The following is a 21,038-nucleotide window of genomic DNA, read 5'->3' on the forward strand; positions in this document are numbered from 1 at the left end:
ATACTTTGTATACCATGATGTTGTTACCCATTCTCCTGTGGGGAGACATATTGATTGCTTTCTTTCTTTCATTTTTCTTTTCTTCTTCTTCTTCTTTTTTTTTTGGGTACAGTTATACCAAATGTGGATGTAATCTCACAATGTAATATTGAATTAAAGAAAGCAAGTCCTAGAATACCTATAATAACACACCATTTAAATAAAATTCAAATGCAATCCTGCATACATGCATAATAAAACTATATATTAAAAAGACTAATGCTTGATAAAGACAAAATTCAGGGTAGTGATATTTTCTTGGGAAGGGAGGAGAATGTGACTAGGAGCATCATTGTTGGTAATGTATTTCTAAAACTGCTAATGGGCCTATGGTGTTCATTTTATTTTCTATGCCTTATATATACATATGAGTATATATATATATATGTTTGAAATATTTTGTAATAAAAAAGAAAGAAGTTATTTTCTCATGTGAGCCACATGCTCAACATCAAAATTATGGATTTTGATGCTGAGAAGTAAAATAACCCTTTGAAAACTGGATTTTTAATCTTTTGACAAATTAGATTCTTAATTGGCTATTGGAATCCAGTAGATACTAAAAGAAGGATAGTATAATACAGACTAGCAAATGACACCCCACAGACCAAATCTGGCTGGCTACCTGTTTTTGTATGGCCCATGAGCTAAGAATGATTTTACATTTTAAAGTTCTTTTTATTTTGTATACTTTATTTTTTGCTTTTGTTTTTCTTTCTTTATTTTTTAAAAATTTAAATCCTGCTTAGTTATGATATGGTTCAATATTGGTTTCAGAAGTAGAGTTCAGTGGTTTATCATTTACATATAACACACAGTGCTCATCATAACAAGTACCCTCCTTAGCTAACACCCAACACTCATATCCCATCCCCCACCCCACTTCCCTCCATCAACCCTCAGTTTGTTCTCTAGGGTTAAAAGTCTCTCGTGATTTATTTTTCCCTCTCTCTCTTTTCCCCCTTCCTGTATATTCATCTGTTTTGTTCCTTAAATTCACATAAGTGAAATCTTATGGTATTTGTCTTTCTCTGACTTATTTTGCTTAGCATAATATACTGTAGCTGTGTCCACATCATTGCAAATGACAAGATTTCATTCTTTTTAACAGCTGAGTACCATCCCGGTGTATACACACACACACACACACACACACACACACACACACACCACACCACACCTTCTTTATCCATTTGTTAGTGGATGGGCATTTGGGCTCTTTCCATAGTTTGGCTATTATTGATAATGCTGCTATAAACATTGGGGTGCGTGTACTCCTTTGAATGTGTATTTTTGTATCCTTTGGGTAAATACCTAGTAGTGAAATTGCTGGATCATAGGGTAGTTCTATTTTTAGCATTTTGAGGAACTGCCATACTGTTCTCCAGAGTAGCTATACCTACAGTGCAAGAGGATTCTCCTTTCTCCACATCTTCACCAACACCTACTGCCTCCTGTGTTGTTAATTTTAACCATTCTGACAGGTAGGAGGAAGAATGATATTTCAATACATATGAAAATTTTACTGTCCATAAGTAGTTTTACCGGAACACAGATGTATTCATTCATTTACATGTTGTCCATGGCTGCTTTCGCACTTCTAAGGCAGAGTTGAAGAGTCGAGTAGTTGCCACAGAGATGCTATGGCCTTGAAAGACTAAGCTCTTTATTACTACTCTAAAGAAAAGGTCTACTGGCTCCTGGTATAGTGGAAAGGAAACTGGTATTAGAGAGGTAAAATGAATTGGCTTTAAATTTTCAGAATCAGGCAAACCTTCCTTTGAATCTTCACGCAGGTCCTTATTAAATGGTGCTCTCGGATCTACTAGAACTTCTTTAAAAGGGTAGTCAATGTCAAAATGCCCAGCAAACTACTGGCGCACATTAAAGACTTAATTGTTTTTTTCCTTTTGAGATAAAAATCTGGCTTACATTAGCCCAAAGGATCTGAGTAAGACTTTCTTGATTCTTTGCAAGCTTATATTAGTCATGTTTGGATAATTTGCCTTTATGGACTGAGCTTAGACAAATCACTTCATATTTTGAGCCTTACTTTCCCCATCTGCAAAGTAAGAACATATTAACTATCAGCCAAGGATTAATTGAGGATTAACAAAAACAATGGTTGTTAACTGTTACTGGGTCAGGTCCTTTGCTCACAATCTGGTTATTTGTGTGGTACCTTTCTCCAGAGAACTTGTTATTCATTTGAAATCCAGCATTTTTTTTTTTTTTTTTTTTTTTTTAGGGCAGCAAGGAAGCTGATCTAACGATCTAGAGGTCAAGCTGATGTAGAGCTTTGCCACTAACTGGGAGATTCTGGGAACAACACCTAGCCACTCTGTACCTTATTTTTTTTGTGATTAAAGGAGGATCAGGGATGCCTGGGTGACTCAGTGGTTGAGCATCTGCCTTTGGTTCAGGGCATAATCCCGGGGTCCTGGGATTGAGCCCCAGATTGGGCTCCCCACAGGGAACCTGATTCTCCCTCTGCCTATGTCTCTGCCTCTCTTTCTCTGTGTCTCTCATGAATAAATAAATAAAATATTTTTTTTAAAAAAAGAAGGGTCAGATAGCTGCCAAGAAAGATCAAATAGCTCAGGACTTAGGTGTTAAAGGTATCACCTACTATTCCATTAAAATAAGCTTAAATTAAGGAGTACACTTTAGCCAGAATTTTTTGGGGAGTAACTGTTTTAAAACTATGGACATTTCTTATCATCAAACATGTCCTAAAATTATCACTGTGTTCAGAGACCCCCCACTACATGCATGTTTTTATATTATTCCTAAAACTAGTATAAATTGGCTTAGAGGCTCATGGACCACACTGCCCTCCAAGATGGTAAATTTTTTTCTGGGCCCATTGACATAGCCTGCATTCCGTGCATTCTCACTGCACCCCCTAGCATATCAGATACTTGGATGGGGACATGGATGAACCACCATTCTGGACAGAGGGTACATTTTTTGGCCTCAAGCAATTCTTAAACTTTTTATCTTTATCGGGTGAAATCAGACATGGGGCAATGCGAGGCGAGGTGGAGGGTTTAATTTATGTCTACATAGTATGTGTGTAGGACCCTCAGTTCCAGACTAGCGAGGCCCTTCTTGAGGGTTAAATTTGACCACATGGGCAAAGACTCAAACAGGAGCTGACAGGTGACTCCCATTGCATTAAAGGTTATGAAGCCTAAATAGTTTTCTTTCATATACTTTGTTTTCTTGGATTTACTTAACCCTAGACATTAATTTTTGCTCTGTAAAAACTTCCCATTAGAGTTGAAAATCATTTATTATGACATGTCTGAGAATGTGAAGTAATGCAAATGGGCGAGGTTGGCCTGGACACTAAAATGCTGCTTGCATGAATTTCTGTCTCTGGATGGAGCCTTCTTTTAAAGGGAGAATTTATTCATGCCTGACTCCCCAGTGTGATGTCATGCTTCTGCTCTGAGGAGGGCATGCTCGTCCTTTTTATGAAATAATAGGATATAGATAAAGCTCCTTTTCTCCTTGCTGAACCATTTGTGCTGAACTAAAACACAAAGGAAAATCAGTGACCTTGAATTAGGCTTGTTTGCTGTGTTCTTGGCTTTTAAAGACCCTTTCTTCATTTCTGTTTAACATTTTTGCTATACAAACTATTATAAGGAATCTAATGTGTAATTTTTCAAAACCAGTATCACAAATGTGGTTATTTTTAATTTTGTACCTAATTTAGTTAGAAAAGCATGCGACTCTATGAATTAAAATGTTATGCCAGAATGGCACTTGTGGAATTGGATTTTAATCTTCTGGATAATTTTAGATAAATATTTTTGGGAAACTATTAATGTCGAGTACAAACTGCATTTTTCATGATTTTTCTTCTCTACAGAGTTTGTGATGTAAATTATATGCATGAAGGCTGCCTATATCATTCAATGTGTTCCTTCACCTGTCTTCCTCTTATTCAGACATTCAGAGCTATGTGTGTTGACTTATTTACCAATTCAACAATTATTTATAAAGCATCCTTTAGGTGCCAGGCACTGTGCTGATCTAGTGTCACTGATGAGAAAACAACTACAAGAGGGCAGGGATTTTAGTCTAACATTCTTTGAAAATACAGTAGAATGGTAACTAGTGACCCCAAGAAGAGAAAGAATGAGACAAAGATAAGCATTTCAGTTTTATTTTCCATATCTAAAAATCAAAATAAGTAACTTATCTCACATGTTTAAGGTTTTAAATTTAGTTCGCTTGGTAATAAATAATTTTAGTTGTCATGCTAAAGGCCTTGTGCCTTATAGCTTCTATTTGTTGAGGTCTCATTGAGTCCAAGACCTTGTGCTAAATGTTTACATTTACTCCATTCCGCAGATAAGAAACTTGAGGCCCAGAGATATTACTTAACTTTTGTCATTCCTACAGTCAGTAAATTGAAATAAGGTTGAGATTCAAACCAAATGCAAGTCTTTAGGATTCCAAAGTTAGAGTTTTTATCCATCACACACACTTCCTCCATCCAGGGTCATAGATCAGGAGCAGAAATCAATGAAATCACAACATGTACTCAGAATGAGAACTCAGATGATCACCAAATCTAGAAATCACAAAGTATACAAAAACAATGATCTAGATATAAGTTGGACATCAAAAGTTTAAAATATGAAAATAAAATGTGATTCACCTAAGTCTATTGTGAGTGTTTTCTGTGCAAGGCACAATGGTATGTATTGTGTGTGTGGATAAGAATATGTAAGGCTGGTGTGTATGAAGGTAGGTGGATGAGTGTGTGTGTTTAATGTGTGTGCGTTTGTGTGCTTGTGTATGTGTGGTAGATGGTGGCATTGGGAAATAATCATTAAATCAGGCTATCCTTGTATAGCTCACAATATGAGATGGATGTTTAAAACAAGCCCAATCAAAAAAATAAAAAAATAAAACAAGCCCAATCATGATGCTAGATAGACTGTGGTTAAGTGCATTGAAGGATTATGAAGTGCTTTCTAAACACTAGCAAGGGGGCTAACTCAAAGCAGTAGTAGTGAGACTGTAGAAGAAGGGACAGAGTTCATATTTTTAGAAATGTGCAAGATCAGATAACTTGAACAACTCTCCCACTGAGAATAATTAGAAATGCTGGATAAAATATTTAAAATATAATTTAAAATGTATTTCTGAATAAGCTGGTAAGTCAAGGAATGCTTAGAGCCAAAAATGCAGTGAAGGTTGAGACCCAGAGAAATCAGTCAGTATTCAAGATGATTTTTGCTCTGGGGCATGTACTAACCTCTGCTGTTTCTGACCTTCCATTTGGATGACCTCATGGGGTGTTGGTGACAGAGGTAAAAAAATGGTCTAATAGTAGATGCTGGTATAGCTAGAACTCTAAAGACCTGGACCTACATTTTAACAGTAAACTAGAAACAAAACAAAGCGACTCCCTTGTATAAGACATAAGACATTAATAAGGAAGAGGGAAATAAAATCTCCTTTTTGAAAGTTTATGATCACACAACAGCTCTCATATAGGCTTCAAGCACAGATTCACTCTGCTTGTGTGGTCTGACAAGACTTCACACAATGATCCTTGCACATGGTATGCCCAAGTGTGCACAGAATCAAGTACAAGTCCTACAGAGGAATGTATACTTTTTTCCTGAGTCTCAAAGAATTCCCACAGATAAAATTCCGAGAAGCATGAGACTTCAGTAAAAAAAGAAAAAAAATCACAATATATATGAGAAAATTTTCCCGAGACAGGAAAATGTACGGAACAAAATCAGGTCCATGAAGACTTTGGATATTGAAAATGAGTATGATTAATATGTTTAAAGAACTAAGATAAGAAATTAAATACAGATTAAGAGCAAGACACTATTTAAAATAAGATTTGAAGAAGAATTGATTAGAATTTTGAAATAAACATAACTGAAGAAAAGAAGGTATTTCTGAATAAATGGTCGAGGACAGAAAGTTTTAGAAATGTGGAGAATAGTGTGAGGAATCATATTAGAATTATGTATCAGATGAGACTGTATTTCAAGAACAGGAACAAAATAAAAGACATTTTCAGGTAATCCAAGAACTTTTTCAGACCTCCACTAAAGGAATATAAGAGATATACTTAAGATGGAAAGAATGTCTGAGACTGAAATGTGTGAGGCAGGAGAAATGAGAGCAAAATAATTGATAAATGTATAGATAACTAAACATTAACTGCATGAAATAATAATAATAATGTCTAACTTTGTAAGTTAAAAAAAATACTAAAGTAATGGTAAAATTAGACTGTGATGTGAGCCAGGACAGATAGGAATTAAAAAGTGTTCTCAAGCTCTTATGTGGTTAAAGAAGAAGTTACAGATAACTCTTAACTTTAGATTTTTGTAAGAATGCATGTTAACATTTCTAGATTAATCTGCAATAAAATAATAGAAGACCCAATAATTTTTAAAAAATGGAAAAGAAGAATGAAAAAAAAGAAATGAAAAAAAGAATTAAAAAGAGAACAAAACCCAGAAAACAAAAAACAGGATGAATAATGCATGAAATAAATGGCAGAAATAAATCCAAATATCTCAGTGGTTACATAAAGTATAAATAAATTGTACTCTCTAGTTAATAGCTACAGATTTTCACTTGGGATTTAAAAAGTCCAGCTATGTATTTTTTTTTTAAAAGATTTTACTTATTTATTTATTTGAGAGCGAGCGAGCGAGCATTGGGAGGTGGGCAAAGGGTGATGGAGAAGCAGACTCCCCACTGAGTAGGGAGCCTGACTCGAGGCTCAAACCCAGGATCCAAGATCATGCCCTGAGCCAAAGGCAGATATGCTTAACCAACTGAGCCCCCTAGGCACCCCTCAGCTACATCATTTTGTTAGAGATACCCCTAACAGTTAAGAGTGCAGAAAGATGGACAATAAGAAGATCAGAAAGATATACTGGGTAAATTCTAGCCAAAAGGAAGCCTATATAGCTCAATTAATATTTTACAAAATAGAATTTAAAACATAACCAGATACTAGGGCTAAAGAAAGTAGCTACATGATAATAAAGTTGTTTACCTACCAGGAAAATAAAAAGTTCTAAGCTTGTCTGTACCTAATAACATAGCCTAAAAAATAAAAAGCCAAACTCAACAGACTTAATTGGAGAAATTGATCCATTCACAATCAGTGGGAGATACTGGCTCTCCTTTCTGTGGTTGTTAGATCAAGCAGTCCAAGAAAACTACAAAAACAAAAAAGCAAAACAAAAACAACCAGTAAAGGAAGGGACATCGCAAGAGATATTTCTGAGGTTGGCTGTTGTCAGTCTTTTGAAAGCCAGTCATGAGAAGAGCACTCTTCCTCTCTTTTGGCATAGCAGAGTCCAAGTTATAACTAGTTTTTGCCCTTAGAGCCTGGAGGTCTAATAGCACTCTTTGGCACCTGGTCTACTAAGGGCACAGGTGCCAGGTACTTGCTCAGCAGTTTCTTATGGTAATCACCCTTTTAAAAATACTAATTCATTCCCCCATGAAAAAGCCAGTTTGCTTATTCTGGCCCCTTCTCCCTGGGCCTCTGGGATCACATATTCTTGCTTTACCATAGGACACAAGTGATTCAAAGACAGATGATCCTGCATCATATTTTGATCTTTCCAAATTGCCCACGTTGCATTGAAGGTGTCTGTGGTGATGAGGGATAATGGTAGTGGGAGGGGACATTCCTTTGTAAACCATCTCGGTAGAAACAAATATCCTTGCACGTATGGATCTTAAAAAGATTTTAATTAGTCATTATGCCAAGTTCAGTGTTATTGTTACAATGATTGAATTCCAGCTGTTCAGAATTGAGGGTGTTGGTCAAGAGTCAAGTGTTGACTTCTAGTTCTGGCAAACATATGGGACTGAGATGACAGATGCATACCTTCCCATCCATCCTGCTCCTCTCCAAACACACAGAAATGCTGGAAAAAATATAACACCCCAATGTAAAGACAGAGAAAAACTCGAAAGGGAGGAAAAGAGGGGAAGGAAAAGGAAAAAAAACAAAACAAAACAAAAAGGGAGGTGCTGTCAACCAAGAGCAAAATAAAATAAAACCAAAGCTCTAAGTGCAAGAGTTGCTGTAGTGATGGTACCCCTAGTTCCCAGATGCTCAGGGGGTGGTTTGGAAGCAGCAGTTCCATAAATATAAATTCTGATCACAGTCAACTAAGTTATTAGATATACAAATCTGGCCTTTATTAGGAGAGAGTGGGGCTTCAGCTGAACCTAATGCTTAGCCTTAGAATAGACTTGAGGTTGAGAGTGGCAATAAAATTTGGGGCTCTTTTCTAGCTTTATCTTTGCTTTGTATCTTCATCATGCCACCCAAATCCTCCTCTAGCAGCTCCAAGTCCTCAGTGATGACTTGGGTTTAAGCGTTTACCTTAGACACCAACTGGTATGCCATTGTCAATGCATTGGAGAATACCTTGCATTTTGATCCAGCTGATTAGCGAATTAGCAAGTCAGGTTAACTCTGCATGGTCAAAGAACCAGAACAATTTTAAGATAGTCATTTTATGGCACTCCCACAGAGTTGTGCAACTCTGTAATTTAAAAAAATCAAAACCGGCCACTTTGCCATTTAGATGACTATCCACACAGAGGAGGTACTTCTAGGGTTTTTCACATCATGGAGTATTATAATCTCATAGGTGTGAAATACAGCTGGTTACCTCTCCCTGTGGTTCTGACTCTCCAGTAACAAATGGAGCACCATCTGAAATGTTTGATGTAGAACGTTTTTAGGAAATGGAAATAACAAAATCACTTAGAATTCAGGAGTGGGATAAGAGGCCATATAATACTGCCTTGAGATCTTGTGGCTCGTTGGCATGGTGTTAACATAGTTGTGAAGCTTGCCTTCCACCTTCCAGATCCCTTGGGAATATAAACCAGGAAATAAGACTTACCCTGAAAATAACTGCATCCTATTTTACAATAGAATTAGAATATTCCAAGAGCAGAACAGATAGAGGTAGTAACATTTTGCCATCTGGCAAAGCCACTAGACCAGATGGATTCACTAATGACTTCTCTAAAGTATTTAATCAGACCTTACTGAAACACATGACTGGCATATTTAATTATCCTAAATTAACAGGACTTCTGCCAAATATAGCCCTCAATGCTTGAGTCATGCTCCTTGTTTGAAGAGGAAAAAACAAGATGAATAGCTTCAGAAAGCTGGGTTTCACATAGACCCCTTTCATTAGTGAACCTTCTCATTACCAAATTGTTGTGTTACAGTCTTAAGGCAGTATTTCTCCTTTTTCAAAGAATGAATTGTAAGACAAGCCATGCTGATCAAATTTATTTTATCAGTAACAATTGTACTTGATGAGAACATCTGGGGGTTGATAAATCTGATATAGTCATCAGATATCCCTTCCTACTTCCTGCCTGTGGAAGACATATAAACCACCAGATACATTCTTTTTTGCATAACTGAGTCAATTTTTATTTCTCTGTAACTATTTTTTGTTTTTATTTGCTTTAATTTTTATATTTGTATCAAAGCAATATAGATACACAAACCAAAGATTCCTGAAGGCTTTATATAATGAAAAACTGCCTCTGTTCCACCTTTTCCCATTCCCAATCTACTTTCCAAAGGAACACTTTTAATTCTTAGGACTGTTTTTTTTTTTTTTTCCCCAGGTGGTTACCTTCACATCTCAAACCAGTATGATTAATTGCTATTTTGTGATTAATCGCTATTTTGTGATTAATCCATTTTAGAATCCAATCCATGATTGACTTCCTTCTAAGATACTTAAGGATGTAGTTTACATATGCCATTCTTCCTTTCCTTTCCTTCTCTTCCCCAAAGGGCTATTTCATTATTTGTAATTCCCTTAACATTTACCTTTGTCACTCTAAGTTATATTTTTATACCTCTGTTTTTGGAGTCATCAACTCTGGACAGCATCTCATGACTCCCACATTTGTATGGTGAAGTATTGGACATGAACATTCCACCGAATTCTCTAGGATTCTTTCTTCAGTATGTTTTTGAGTCATCCATGTTGATGTGTGTATCAGTAGTTCATTCCTTTTTATTCATGAGAACAATTCCACTGTATGAATACATAATAATTTCTTTATCCATTCACCTGTTAATGGCCGTTTACATTATTTTCAGTTTTTTGCTTTATAAATAAAGCTGCTGTGAACATTTGTATATAGGTTATATAGGTTAGACATATTTTTTCTCTTGGGTGTCTAGGAATGGAATTGCTAGATCACATAATAAGTATATAATTTAACTTTATAAGAAACTGCCAAATACTTTCCAGAGTGACATGTCATTTTACCTTCCCATCAGCAAGGTATGTACATTGTGATTGCTCTATATCCTCAGCAACACCTGGGATGTCACTTTTTAAAATTATAGTTGTCTTTGACAATGTTTAAGTCTTTTGGCCATATTTTTAATTTGGTTGTTTTCTTACTATTGAATTGTAAGCATCCTTTATGTATTGAGAGCAAAAATCCTTTGTGAATTTTCTTTACCAGTCTATGGCTTGCCTTTTTTTTTTTCCTAATGGTATCTTTCAATGAGCAGTTCTAATTTTGAAGTCCAGTTTACCACTTTTTTTTTCTTTTATGACTTGTGTTTTTTGTTTCTTCTCTAAGAAACATTGTCTTTCAAAGGTCACAAAGGTTTGATTGTGTTTTTTTTCTACCAGTTGTATACTTTTAGCTCTTATACTAAGATCTCTGGTCATTTGAGATAATTTCCGTGGATGATGAGATGTAGATGTTGAGGTTCATTTTCTCCATGCAGATGTCTAATTGTTGAAAAAACTATCCTTCTCCCTTTGATTTACCTTAACACCTTTGTTGGAAATCAATGGAGCATAAAAGTGCGGGTCTGTTTCTAGACTCAATTCTGTTCCATCAATCTATATGTCTATCCTTATACCATACTATACTGTCTTCAATCTGACTCTTTTCTATAAAGGCTTCACACAGAGCTCTCCCTTCTATTAACATTTTTACTCAGATGTATTGATTCCAGTAGTGGAGTCCAAATTCTCTCACCATCAATCGTGACTGGGTTAGATTTCCAAATCCTGTTCTTGCCTAGGATATTTTCTCCTTAGCATAGCTTCTTTAGATAACCAATCCTGTCCATTTCATGTGGTTCTTAACAGTTTAATTCTCAGAGGGTAGTCTTATTTTAAAATTTTGAAGCTTAGTTCACAATAACTCTGTGGAGGTGAGTTTCCTTGGCTTAGAATGTCAATCCTCAGGGGTGAAGGGTGGGTGGGTTTCATATATATTTGTTTTGAGCAGATTCTATCACATGGCAATTAATTAATAATGATGACACCTGTATAATGCTCACTAGGTTTTAAGCATTACTGTTTTAATAGCTGCCTTAGGATTTATTAAACCCTCACAATTATACCTACCTTCTTTCAGGTAGGTACTATTCTTCTTCTTCTACGGGAGAGAAACAGGGCCACATAGACATTGAGTAATTTGCTGAAATGATTTGTGAGAAACTATTTTGTGCCAGTAAGTAGAGGAGATAAGCTTCAGTGATGTACTGATGCCTGTTTAATAACCGACATATACCCTCAAAGGTTTGTGATAAATTTTACTGGTATAAATGATGGGTGGCACACAATTTACAAATAATAAAAAAAATAACACTCTATTGTAAATTCTACACAGCCAATCGATTCTCATAGAATGCTTTCATTGATTTTTGTTGAACTCATGTATCTGTGGCCAAACTTTGGTTGCAGTTCAACTATGATCTGACAAAATCAGACAAGGAATGAATGCTTGATTACTCTCTGGTTCAGAAAAGAAGTCCCTCACATCATTGACAAATGAGTGTAGTTTTGACATGAATGTTGGTATTTTCGATTTATTACCAAGACAATAAAGATATATATTAGAACTTTAATCATTTGCCAATGATGTAAGCAATTTCTCTGCTGACCTCAATGGTATTTTTTGTATATTGGAGGAATATTTTCTCATTTTTTTGTGTTATTCATAATATAACAGCTATAGACATGATACCCTTAATAAGTTTATTCTGCATTATTAACATTTTATCCTTGTATGTCTTAAGTGTGGACAACCAACAAAACAATACATCAAGCCTTTATTTGTAGTTGGTTGATTTCCATGATGTAAATACTCCCACAATGGCTGATTTCAAACCACTAATGTGATAGTATTGAAAACAGAGTTCAAAAAAGATGTGTAGTAGCACATCATTCTATAGTACTTCTATCATAGAGAGAGGAGAATGGTAAATAACCTCAAGATAATAGTCAAATGTAGTAAAATCATTAGGAAGTAATGAGTTTTAGTATGCCTTTTTTAGTGGTAAGTTGATATAATTTAATATTTGAGAGTGGTTGCATTTAACAATTGATTCTCAAAATTGCTAAAATTCAACAGTTCTTGCTGGTCAGTCTGAGCTGGCTTCAGCATGCCACTGCACGCTTTGATACCAGGCAGCAAAACCACTATGCTCTTGAGCCATTCTTCAGTGTGGTATTAAAGTATTACTAGAATATATTTCCATACCAATACAGGTATGGTGGTATGAAGCAGGTAAGATATATTGCATTTCTTCATTTTTCTAAATCACATTAATTCCTATTAGATGTACCACTCATCAAGGTTAAGGAGTCCAACTTGAGGAACCTCCATGCTCAACCATACAGGTACCCTCAGGCTCACACAGGTCAGGAACATGGCAATGGACCATTGGTGGTCTGTCCACATTGCCATCACTTCATTCATCCTCCCCAGGCCCACCTGAAAGGCAGGGCCCTCCCCCTTGGTGGTATCAGATAAGGTCCCAGTACTGGTGATGGCACTCTAGTGCTAAGGGTGTCCTGGGGGATAAGGCCCTGAGCACAGCCACCTCCATCTGTGGCCACACTATCTCCAGGCTAATGCATTCAAATAAAGCCTTCCTTTGCCTTTTCTTCCTCTGGTGCATATCCACTGAGGCTGGCCACTCCCTCTCCAGCCCAGCAAGCAGCTGCCTTCCCACTGCTCTCAGACAGTTCAGCCCAATCACCTGGATGCACTTATATCTCCAACATTGGGAAGTTTCTTTCAGTGTTATCTGTAGGATAAGCAGGGAGAAAGCTTTCACACTTTCCTGGTGAGACTACTTTAAAAAAGAGACAATAACATTAATTTATTACTGAGAGAATCACTGAAGCAGCCTGGGCAAAATGAAATGAGGCTTTAAAAAGTAAAATCGGGGAGGGGTGCCTGCGTGGCTCAGTCAGTTGGGCTGGGCACCAGACTCCTGATTTCTTGGGTCATGATCTCCAGGTTCCCTGTTGGGCTCTCCCTCCTTCTGCCCCTCCTCCCCTCAAATAAATATATAAAAAAAAATTTTTTTTAAAAGTCAAGTCAGGGCCTCCTGACTGGCTTAGTCCATGCAGCAGGCAACTCTTGAGCTTGGGGTTGTGGGTTCAAGCTCCACATTGGGTGTAAAGATTACTAAAAAATAAAATCTTAAAAAAAGTGAAGTCAGAAGCATGAACATTTTTTAAATGCTTCACTTGTAACAAGTACTCAGATATAATTTTTTGCCTCCAGGAATCAAGAATAATTAGTGCTGATTAGTGTTTTCTGTTTAACCTTTATAAGCAAGGCTCCCTCTTTCCACTACTCTATTAATTCTCATCTTCTCCTCACACAACATATTTGGAAATCTTCCTGATTTCATTTGACATCAGAAAGACATGCTTTAGCCCTCTTGGCATGCTGGAGAAACAAATCAACTCCTTCTCCCAGATAGGGTGATGAAAGCCCTTCTCTGCAGTGCTTTCTATTGCTATGGTAACAGAAGATGGGATTTCCCAAGGGAACCAGATTTTTATATACACAGAGAAAGGCATTCTTTAAAAGCTTGATCCCTTTTTTGTTGCTGCGTGTATCATACTATCAATGTAATAAGCTGAGTACCGAAGAAAAAATAGGATGACACCAAACCTTTTCATATAGGTGTGGAGTAAGACCTCCATTGTATCGAGACCCTCAGTGAAAGGGAGTCAGTTTTTAAAGTTTTAAATATTGTGGCTTTGCTATTATAAGTAGAATGATTTGCAAAATTTGCAAAGGGTAAGTTTTCTTAGAAGAACATAGAAGAGATTTGATTTATGAACTCTCAAATGGCAGATAGACTTAAAATATAAGTAAGTAGTATCAATACTTCCAGTCACAGGAAGACTTACAACAGTGTGATATGGTGAAGGAGATGATGAGAGACTTAGAGTAGAACAGATATTTTGTGTAATGGTGGTGCTTTCCACTTCTGTAATTTCCTCCCTGGAAAGTACATAATAGTTGGACATTTCATGGACGAAATCTTATGAGAAGGAATTCAGGAGGTATGATTCTTTCCATGGCAGCCCCTCAATCAGATAAGGGGACCCAACCTCCTTTAATCTGTTGGCTCATCTAAAGGCATTACTATAGGGTGGCTTTTTAGGCTCAGGCACTTCTGTGGAAGGAGCAAAGAACAGTTTTGAAATATGCAGCAGGGCTGGATTTGTTGTTGTTTTTTTAAGATTTTATTTATTTATTCATGAGAGACACAGAGAGAGAGGCAGAGACACAGACAGAGGGAGAAGCAGGCTTCTTCCATGCAGGGAGCCTGACGAGGGACTCAATCCCAGGTCTCCAGGATCACACCCCAACCTGAAGGCGGTGCTAAACCACTGAGCCACCCGGGCTGCCCTGGATTTGGTTTTATGTGAGGAAAATACATACAGATATACACATCTGTCATATGAGTGCTTCTTAACTAAAATTCCAAAGATGTTTTGGGACTGGACAAAAGCAGATCCTGCTCAAAACGACTTTTCTGGAATATCTTGAGTTCCTAAATGGAGAGGTTTGGGAAGAAGGGAATAAATACCTTGATGGGTGGCTGAGCGGTTTAGGGTCACCTTCGGGCCAGGGCGTGATCCTGGAAACCCAGGATCGATTCCCACTTTGGTCTCCCTGCATGGAGCCTGCTTCTCCCTCTGCCTGTGTCTCTGCCTCTCTCTGTGTGTCTCTCATGAATAAATGGGTGAAATCTTAAATAAATAAATAAATAAATACATACATACATACATACATACATACCAAATAAATAAATACATACCTTGATGGTAGCTTCCAACCTGCTTATTATAGAAGTGCTTCTGCAACTGTCCCATTACTGACACCTTATATATTATGCTCTTGCAAATCCAGAGACTAAAGTTTGTTGGTTTTCCCTCTGGTCTCTGATGAGGTTTAAAGAGTGCTGTTGAAATGATATGACAAATTTAAAATAAAGGTAAAGTGCCACTTGGCTGTGCTCTAAAAGATACACAGATACCTTCATTCTGTTATCAGGTAGAAGGAGTGACGTTTCTAGGGAGCTGATGAGAAGGTAACAATTGGCAAAGTGGATAAAGGTTGTTCTCTGTTCTCTCTATTCTTGACAAGGACATGGATAAGTAGAAACATTATGAGTCATTTTAAACAATCAAGTTGCAAGCAAGCCAGAGAGGTGAGGTCAGAGAGTCTCAGCTTACAAAAGGAGAAACAGGTAACTGATAATGTATTCGAACAGCAAAGGAAGAACCTGGATCAGTGGCAATTATGTGCCAGGAAGAGATGGTGTAAAGAACCGCTTAAAAGAACTTCTGACAAAAGATTAAAAAGTAAAAGTTTCCAATGTGAACTTTTTAATGACTGTGATAATGTCATGACCCTTGATGTAAAGGAAAAGAACAAAAATAACCAGAGTAAAGATATTTGAAATCCATAATGAAATGTTTTTGGGTCATACCACTAATTGAGTAATTTAGACTGGGAAGTTATTTTGAAGGTCTTTTTCAAGATTTCTTGAAAGCTGCCTATTTTGCCCTCCACCTCATTCAACAAAGCGAGAAAGGTTAGGGATTTTGAAATTATAGTAAGTAATTATTGCTCTGCCTGGAAGAGCAATTTTTTTAAAATTCTGGGAGCTTCGGGACCCTAGAAGTCTACCAAGTATCTCAAATATTTTTTTAAAAGATTTTATTATTTTAGGAGGATGCAGAGGGAGAGGGAGAAGCAGACTCCCCACTGAGCATGGAGTCCGACTTGGGGCTCAATTCCAGGAGCCCAGATCATGACCTGAGCTGAAGGCAGACACTTAACCTACTGGGCCACCCAGACGCCCCTATCTCAAACATTTTTAAACATAAGTTGTGATCTAGCAAATGTTTCATTTATGTCTCATGATAATGTCTCTGACCATCTAGGGGGAAAACACTCATTCCTCTTTAGTTTCCAGTTCCTGTGTAGAACCTACTGCCTACGTCAGTGTGGAGAGGCAATATAGCAACCGTGATTGCTGGCATTATTTGCTTCCTCTTCGGCAAACACTTTATTGCTTACTCTGCCATATAATGTTCCAGGGACTGCGTGTAGAGTGATGGAAGCAGCCCCTGCCCTCATGGATCATACTATCCAGTCAGATCCTCTTCTTCATAGCCCTTAGGACTCCAGGGGTGGTGCTAACCTAAGGCGTCTCCTTGGTTTCCTCACTAAAAGTTGGGTTAAGGCCATTTTTTTCTATCGTCAGGCCTCATAGGCTTTAAACTCTAGGGCTGCAAATTCTGTGAATTTAAAAGTTGCCCATGCAAAAAACTTCAGTCAGCTTTGACATGCTCAGGCTTTTCCTTAGCCTTCAGCATCCGAAAACTTTCTCTCTTTCCCTTAAATATCTCTTGACTCATCCTTTTTTTCCAATCCCCTCGACCCCTCCTTATCTCATTATCTGTCACCTGTTCCCTTAATGGCCTCCTTGCCTTCTCTCCTAACACTTCTCATCCATCTGTCCTTCCCACTGCCTCACTGCTGCTAGAGTTACCTTATTAAAAAATGCAACTATTCATGCCATGTCCTCTAATAATTGGCAGTGGTGCCCTAACTTCCCGGCCCGCTTTAAAGGGCTTACAAGGCCGCTCTGGCCTACCTGACCCATCTCATTTTCTGCTACTCTCTGCAAGACTAGCTCTGAGTATTGTCTTTGCACACGGATGCCCTGTGCACCTTTTATATGTGTTCTCTTTTTCCGATGCTCCGTATAAAGACCCCCGAGGATATATTTTCCAGCAGGCACTTGTTGGAGACTCAGATCCGGGGCCACCCAGGGACTCGTCTGCAGGCCGTCAGGACTCCCTAGATCCCGCGGGACGGGGCTTCCTCTGGGGAGGGTGGTGGCGGCGGCAGCCCCGGGCCCCGCGCCGCCCCTGCACGCTGTGCCGGCCTCCCGCGCGCCCCCTGGCCGCCCCTGCATCTGGACCTGCGCTCAGCCCCGGCGCATCCGAAGCCGGGAGCCCTGGGAAACCCCGCACCCTGCCCCCCCCGACCCCCCCCCCCCCCCCCGCGCAGGTGCACTGGCCTCCCCGACCCTGTCCGCAGGGAGCGTTCGCGCACCGAGGGGGCTCGGGTGAAGAGGCCCCCGGACCCTCGCACGGTGGGCCCCTGGCTGCCGCCGGCGGGACCCCTGAGGATGTGCAGTGACCTGCGGGTCGCTGCGGCCTTGGACCTTTGCGGTCGTCGGATTGGGCCCCCGGGGACCCTGTAAGGCCTTGGCTGTCCGAGTCCTCCTTCTCCCCTGAAGGTCCTAGGCTTGCGGCTGGGGTACGTGCCTTGACTCCCCGGCTCTGGCCTCGGGCGGTACCGTCCCTGCGTAGCCTTTGGGCCAGAACCTGGCCCCCACGCCCGGCCTGGCCTCCGGGAGGAAGTACCCCACATGGTGACTGAGGGCGGGGGAAGGGGCACGAGGCACCACGGAGGGTTGGCGCGTGCTTGACAGGTGACGCGAAGCCAGACCTCTTGCAGAGGGGTCTCCCAGAGGGGCCCCCGGCACCTGGGGCACGCAGGTGTTACTCCCTTAGATCACGCTGCTTCGGGCAAGAGGTGTTGCAGCAGCACCTGGGGCCTGATCGGGGTCCTTGGGCCGCCAGCCCCTCCTCTCCCTGCCCCTGCATCTGGCCCCACACCTTCCTCTCCTACAGCAACGTTGCGCACTGTGCGGGCTCCACCTGCACCCTCTTTGTTTAAAAAAGAAGAAAACAAAACCCGGAGGAAGCACCAGCCTGAGCAGGAGGGTGCAGGCGGGACAGCCCTCCGGCGTGGGGAGCAGTACCCAGGACGAGGGGGGCCAGGAGGACGTGGGCAGTGGGGGCGTAGGGAACACCTGGGAAGACAGCGAGCGGCACTGCGGCACCAGCTGCAAGGGCCTGGGGGAGGGGGGTGCTCAGGAAAGGGGAGGTACTCTTAGGTCCTGCGCTGAAGACCACACTGGGTTTGGTGGGAGGCCAGGAAGGGAGCTCAGTGCGGCGAGGACAAGCTCGCGGGGACAGCCTAGGGAGCCTGGTGCTGCAGAATCTGGGGGCAGCACACCTGGAGACCCGAGAGAGGCAGGAAGTCACCTGTGCTTGAAAGACGCACTGTGTCCACACACCGATGCACGTGTTGGTTGTATCTAGATGCCAGTTAGACAAATGATAATGAAACTTGCTTCGGGTGTTCTGAGCCTGGTGCTGTGCTGAATGCTCTGTATTTTGCCTACTTTTACGTTGGAACTCCATTATTATAGACGAGACACCTGAGGCAAAGAGATGAACGTCCCCCCAAAAAGACAGAAGGGGTAGGGACAGCAGCGTGCAGATCCAGGTCTGATTATACAGCATATGTCTGTATGAAAATCATGCTGGGACTTTGCGACGTCCTAAGCTCTAGAGCTAAAACAAAACACAGGAAAAAAAAAAAGTAAAATCATGCCGAAGTTTGAAAAAAAGAATCGTCTAAATAGATGTTGAAATTGAAAAAGAAAAAGACTTGTGTAAACAGTCATCCGCTAGTTTTTCAGATAGGTGATGTGCCTTTTAAAAAATTCTCAACACCTATTTTTAGAAAGGTACAACTTCTTTACACAATGATTTAAAAACAGAGTAATTGCTCATCTAGGAATAATAATGATGACATTTCTCCCTCTTGACTGCTATACACTCTGAAATTCTAGTTGGTATTTGACAAAGTTTTATTTTGATTGGACTACAGAGGAAAAAATGTTACACAAACCACAAGCATAGTAATTTGTGGTTCTTTCGGTGTTACAGTGATTTATGTAAAATAGAAATTTTCATTTAAAATACATAATCTATGGCAACCGACACAGAAACAGCACTTGACTCTGAGACCCCTCCATGTTTTGAAATCCTAATGAGGATGGCATCCAGAGCTTGTGCAAGCAGGTTTAATTAATTCTGAGAAGTGCAGTTTCTCCTAGCAACAGCATCTTTTTTTTCAAATTAAAGTCAAAAGCTAACTTGAAAAAGCTGAGTAATATTTTCAAAGTAAGTAAATATCCTGACATAAAGCAATTATAGAACTATCTAGGTTTTCTAATCATAGAATTATAATCATAATAGTGTCTAATTTTAAGGTAACCAAATAGGTAAGATCAAATGAAATTAGTGCTAAACTGTGCTAAGCCTCTCTTTGCCATTCAACATTTCCATTAGAGAAGTCAGGTAATTTATCACTTTGAGGACAGTACAGACGTTTTCTCTTGAGAGTGTCTTGTTAGATGATTGAAATGAGAAAGAAATGTGGATAAAAGAAAATCAATGCTTTTCTTAACTTTGTTCAGGAGGATATGAAAAAGAGGCCTTTTTTTTTTTCTTTTTTCAGCCTTGCCTTACACCCAGATAAAACTCTCGTTGCAACTGGCCAAGTTGGGAAGGAGCCATATATATGTATATGGGATTCCTATAATGTCCAGACTGTGTCTATTCTTAAAGATGTCCATACACATGGAGTCGCCTGCCTGGCTTTCGACTCAGATGGACAGGTGTGTGTCTTTTTCCATTTCCGTTTTCTTTAATGACTTCTCACAAGTCACCCAGAATTACAGTGCACATAGCTTATAGGCTCAGAAGGCCCACTGACCCTTGCTGCTTCCCCTTGTCCACCTCCTAGAATCCTCTCCTGTCAGAACCTTTCCAGCTGTCTCGTTGATACCCAGCTCTGGGTAGGTTCCAGTTTTGTTTCCCCTAGTCTCACCATCTGATGAAAAGCCTCCAGAAGCAAGTCATGAACTCGAGTTGATTGGACCTATTGTGACTCAGCAATTCCACTCTATCTTCCATTTTAGCTTCCTAAATTTGAAATCAGTGTTGGACCTAACCTTTTTCATAGACTTCAAGCCCTGAGCATCTCCTTTGCTTTTAGAGGATAGCACCACCTCCTAATAATTCACTGAGAAGATTCTCTTTAACTCCCTATCCACTCCTGCAATTCAAGCAGCCACTGAGTTACGTGTATTTGAGTATCTTTACAGTCCCTCTGAGTGCATTTTCACCTTCCAGTTCTCTGCCACCATCCTTTAGGTTCCAAATCCATGCCCTGCCTGACAGTTTGAATAACCTCTAACTTGGCTTCACACTGTTTCATGCTAACACATTTCGCCAACTGAAAAAAGTGTGAGAGTATTATTTTAAAAAAACACCAAAAGTCCCATTTGTTCAGATTGGCAGTGGTTGACTTCCTGACTAAATTCAATGAATGTTAGCATGCAGACACAAGTACAAATGTGAATGTAGGCTTAGATGTGTACTCATAAGCACATTCTCTGATTTTGTTTTTGTAACAAACTTCAGAATTTGTTCTGAAGCATTACAAGAAAAACGTAATGCAGCAGAAGGAAATCCAGCTTTAACATTGACTTCTTTGTTATTTTGTGTTAGAATCTTAGCTGTTCTCTTTTAGATTCCATTTGGAAGGGTGAGGGTTAGGGTGGACTGCATGGTACTCAACTGTCAGCTGAGAAAAATAACCTATTTGCTTGTCATGATGGATTTCCCAGCTTGTTGGTGCCTATTGCTTCAGGTCTGCCTTATTCCCTGGACAGAGTTCACTGGAATCGAGTGATATTTAGAAAA

The 21,038-nt window shown here is 39.5% G+C and overlaps 1 protein-coding gene across 6 annotated transcripts in view; it reads left to right on the top strand.

Annotated features, from left to right (window-relative positions):
* Window positions 1–21,038, top strand: part of EML6 (EMAP like 6) — a 269,805-nt gene that overhangs the window by 92,574 nt on the left and 156,193 nt on the right. For all 6 annotated transcript variants that reach the window (XR_004803100.2, XR_004803099.2, XR_004803097.2 and 3 more), the window contains exon 3: window positions 19,789–19,948. Coding sequence is in view for 3 of the 6 variants with exons in the window: in XM_049115524.1 (XP_048971481.1) it covers window positions 19,789–19,948 (160 nt within the window). In the remaining 3 variants the exon portion in view is untranslated. The remainder of the gene's footprint in view (window positions 1–19,788; window positions 19,949–21,038) is intronic.

The sequence above is a fragment of the Canis lupus genome, chromosome 10 (genome assembly GCF_003254725.2).
Source record: "Canis lupus dingo isolate Sandy chromosome 10, ASM325472v2, whole genome shotgun sequence".
NCBI lineage: Eukaryota > Metazoa > Chordata > Mammalia > Carnivora > Canidae > Canis > Canis lupus.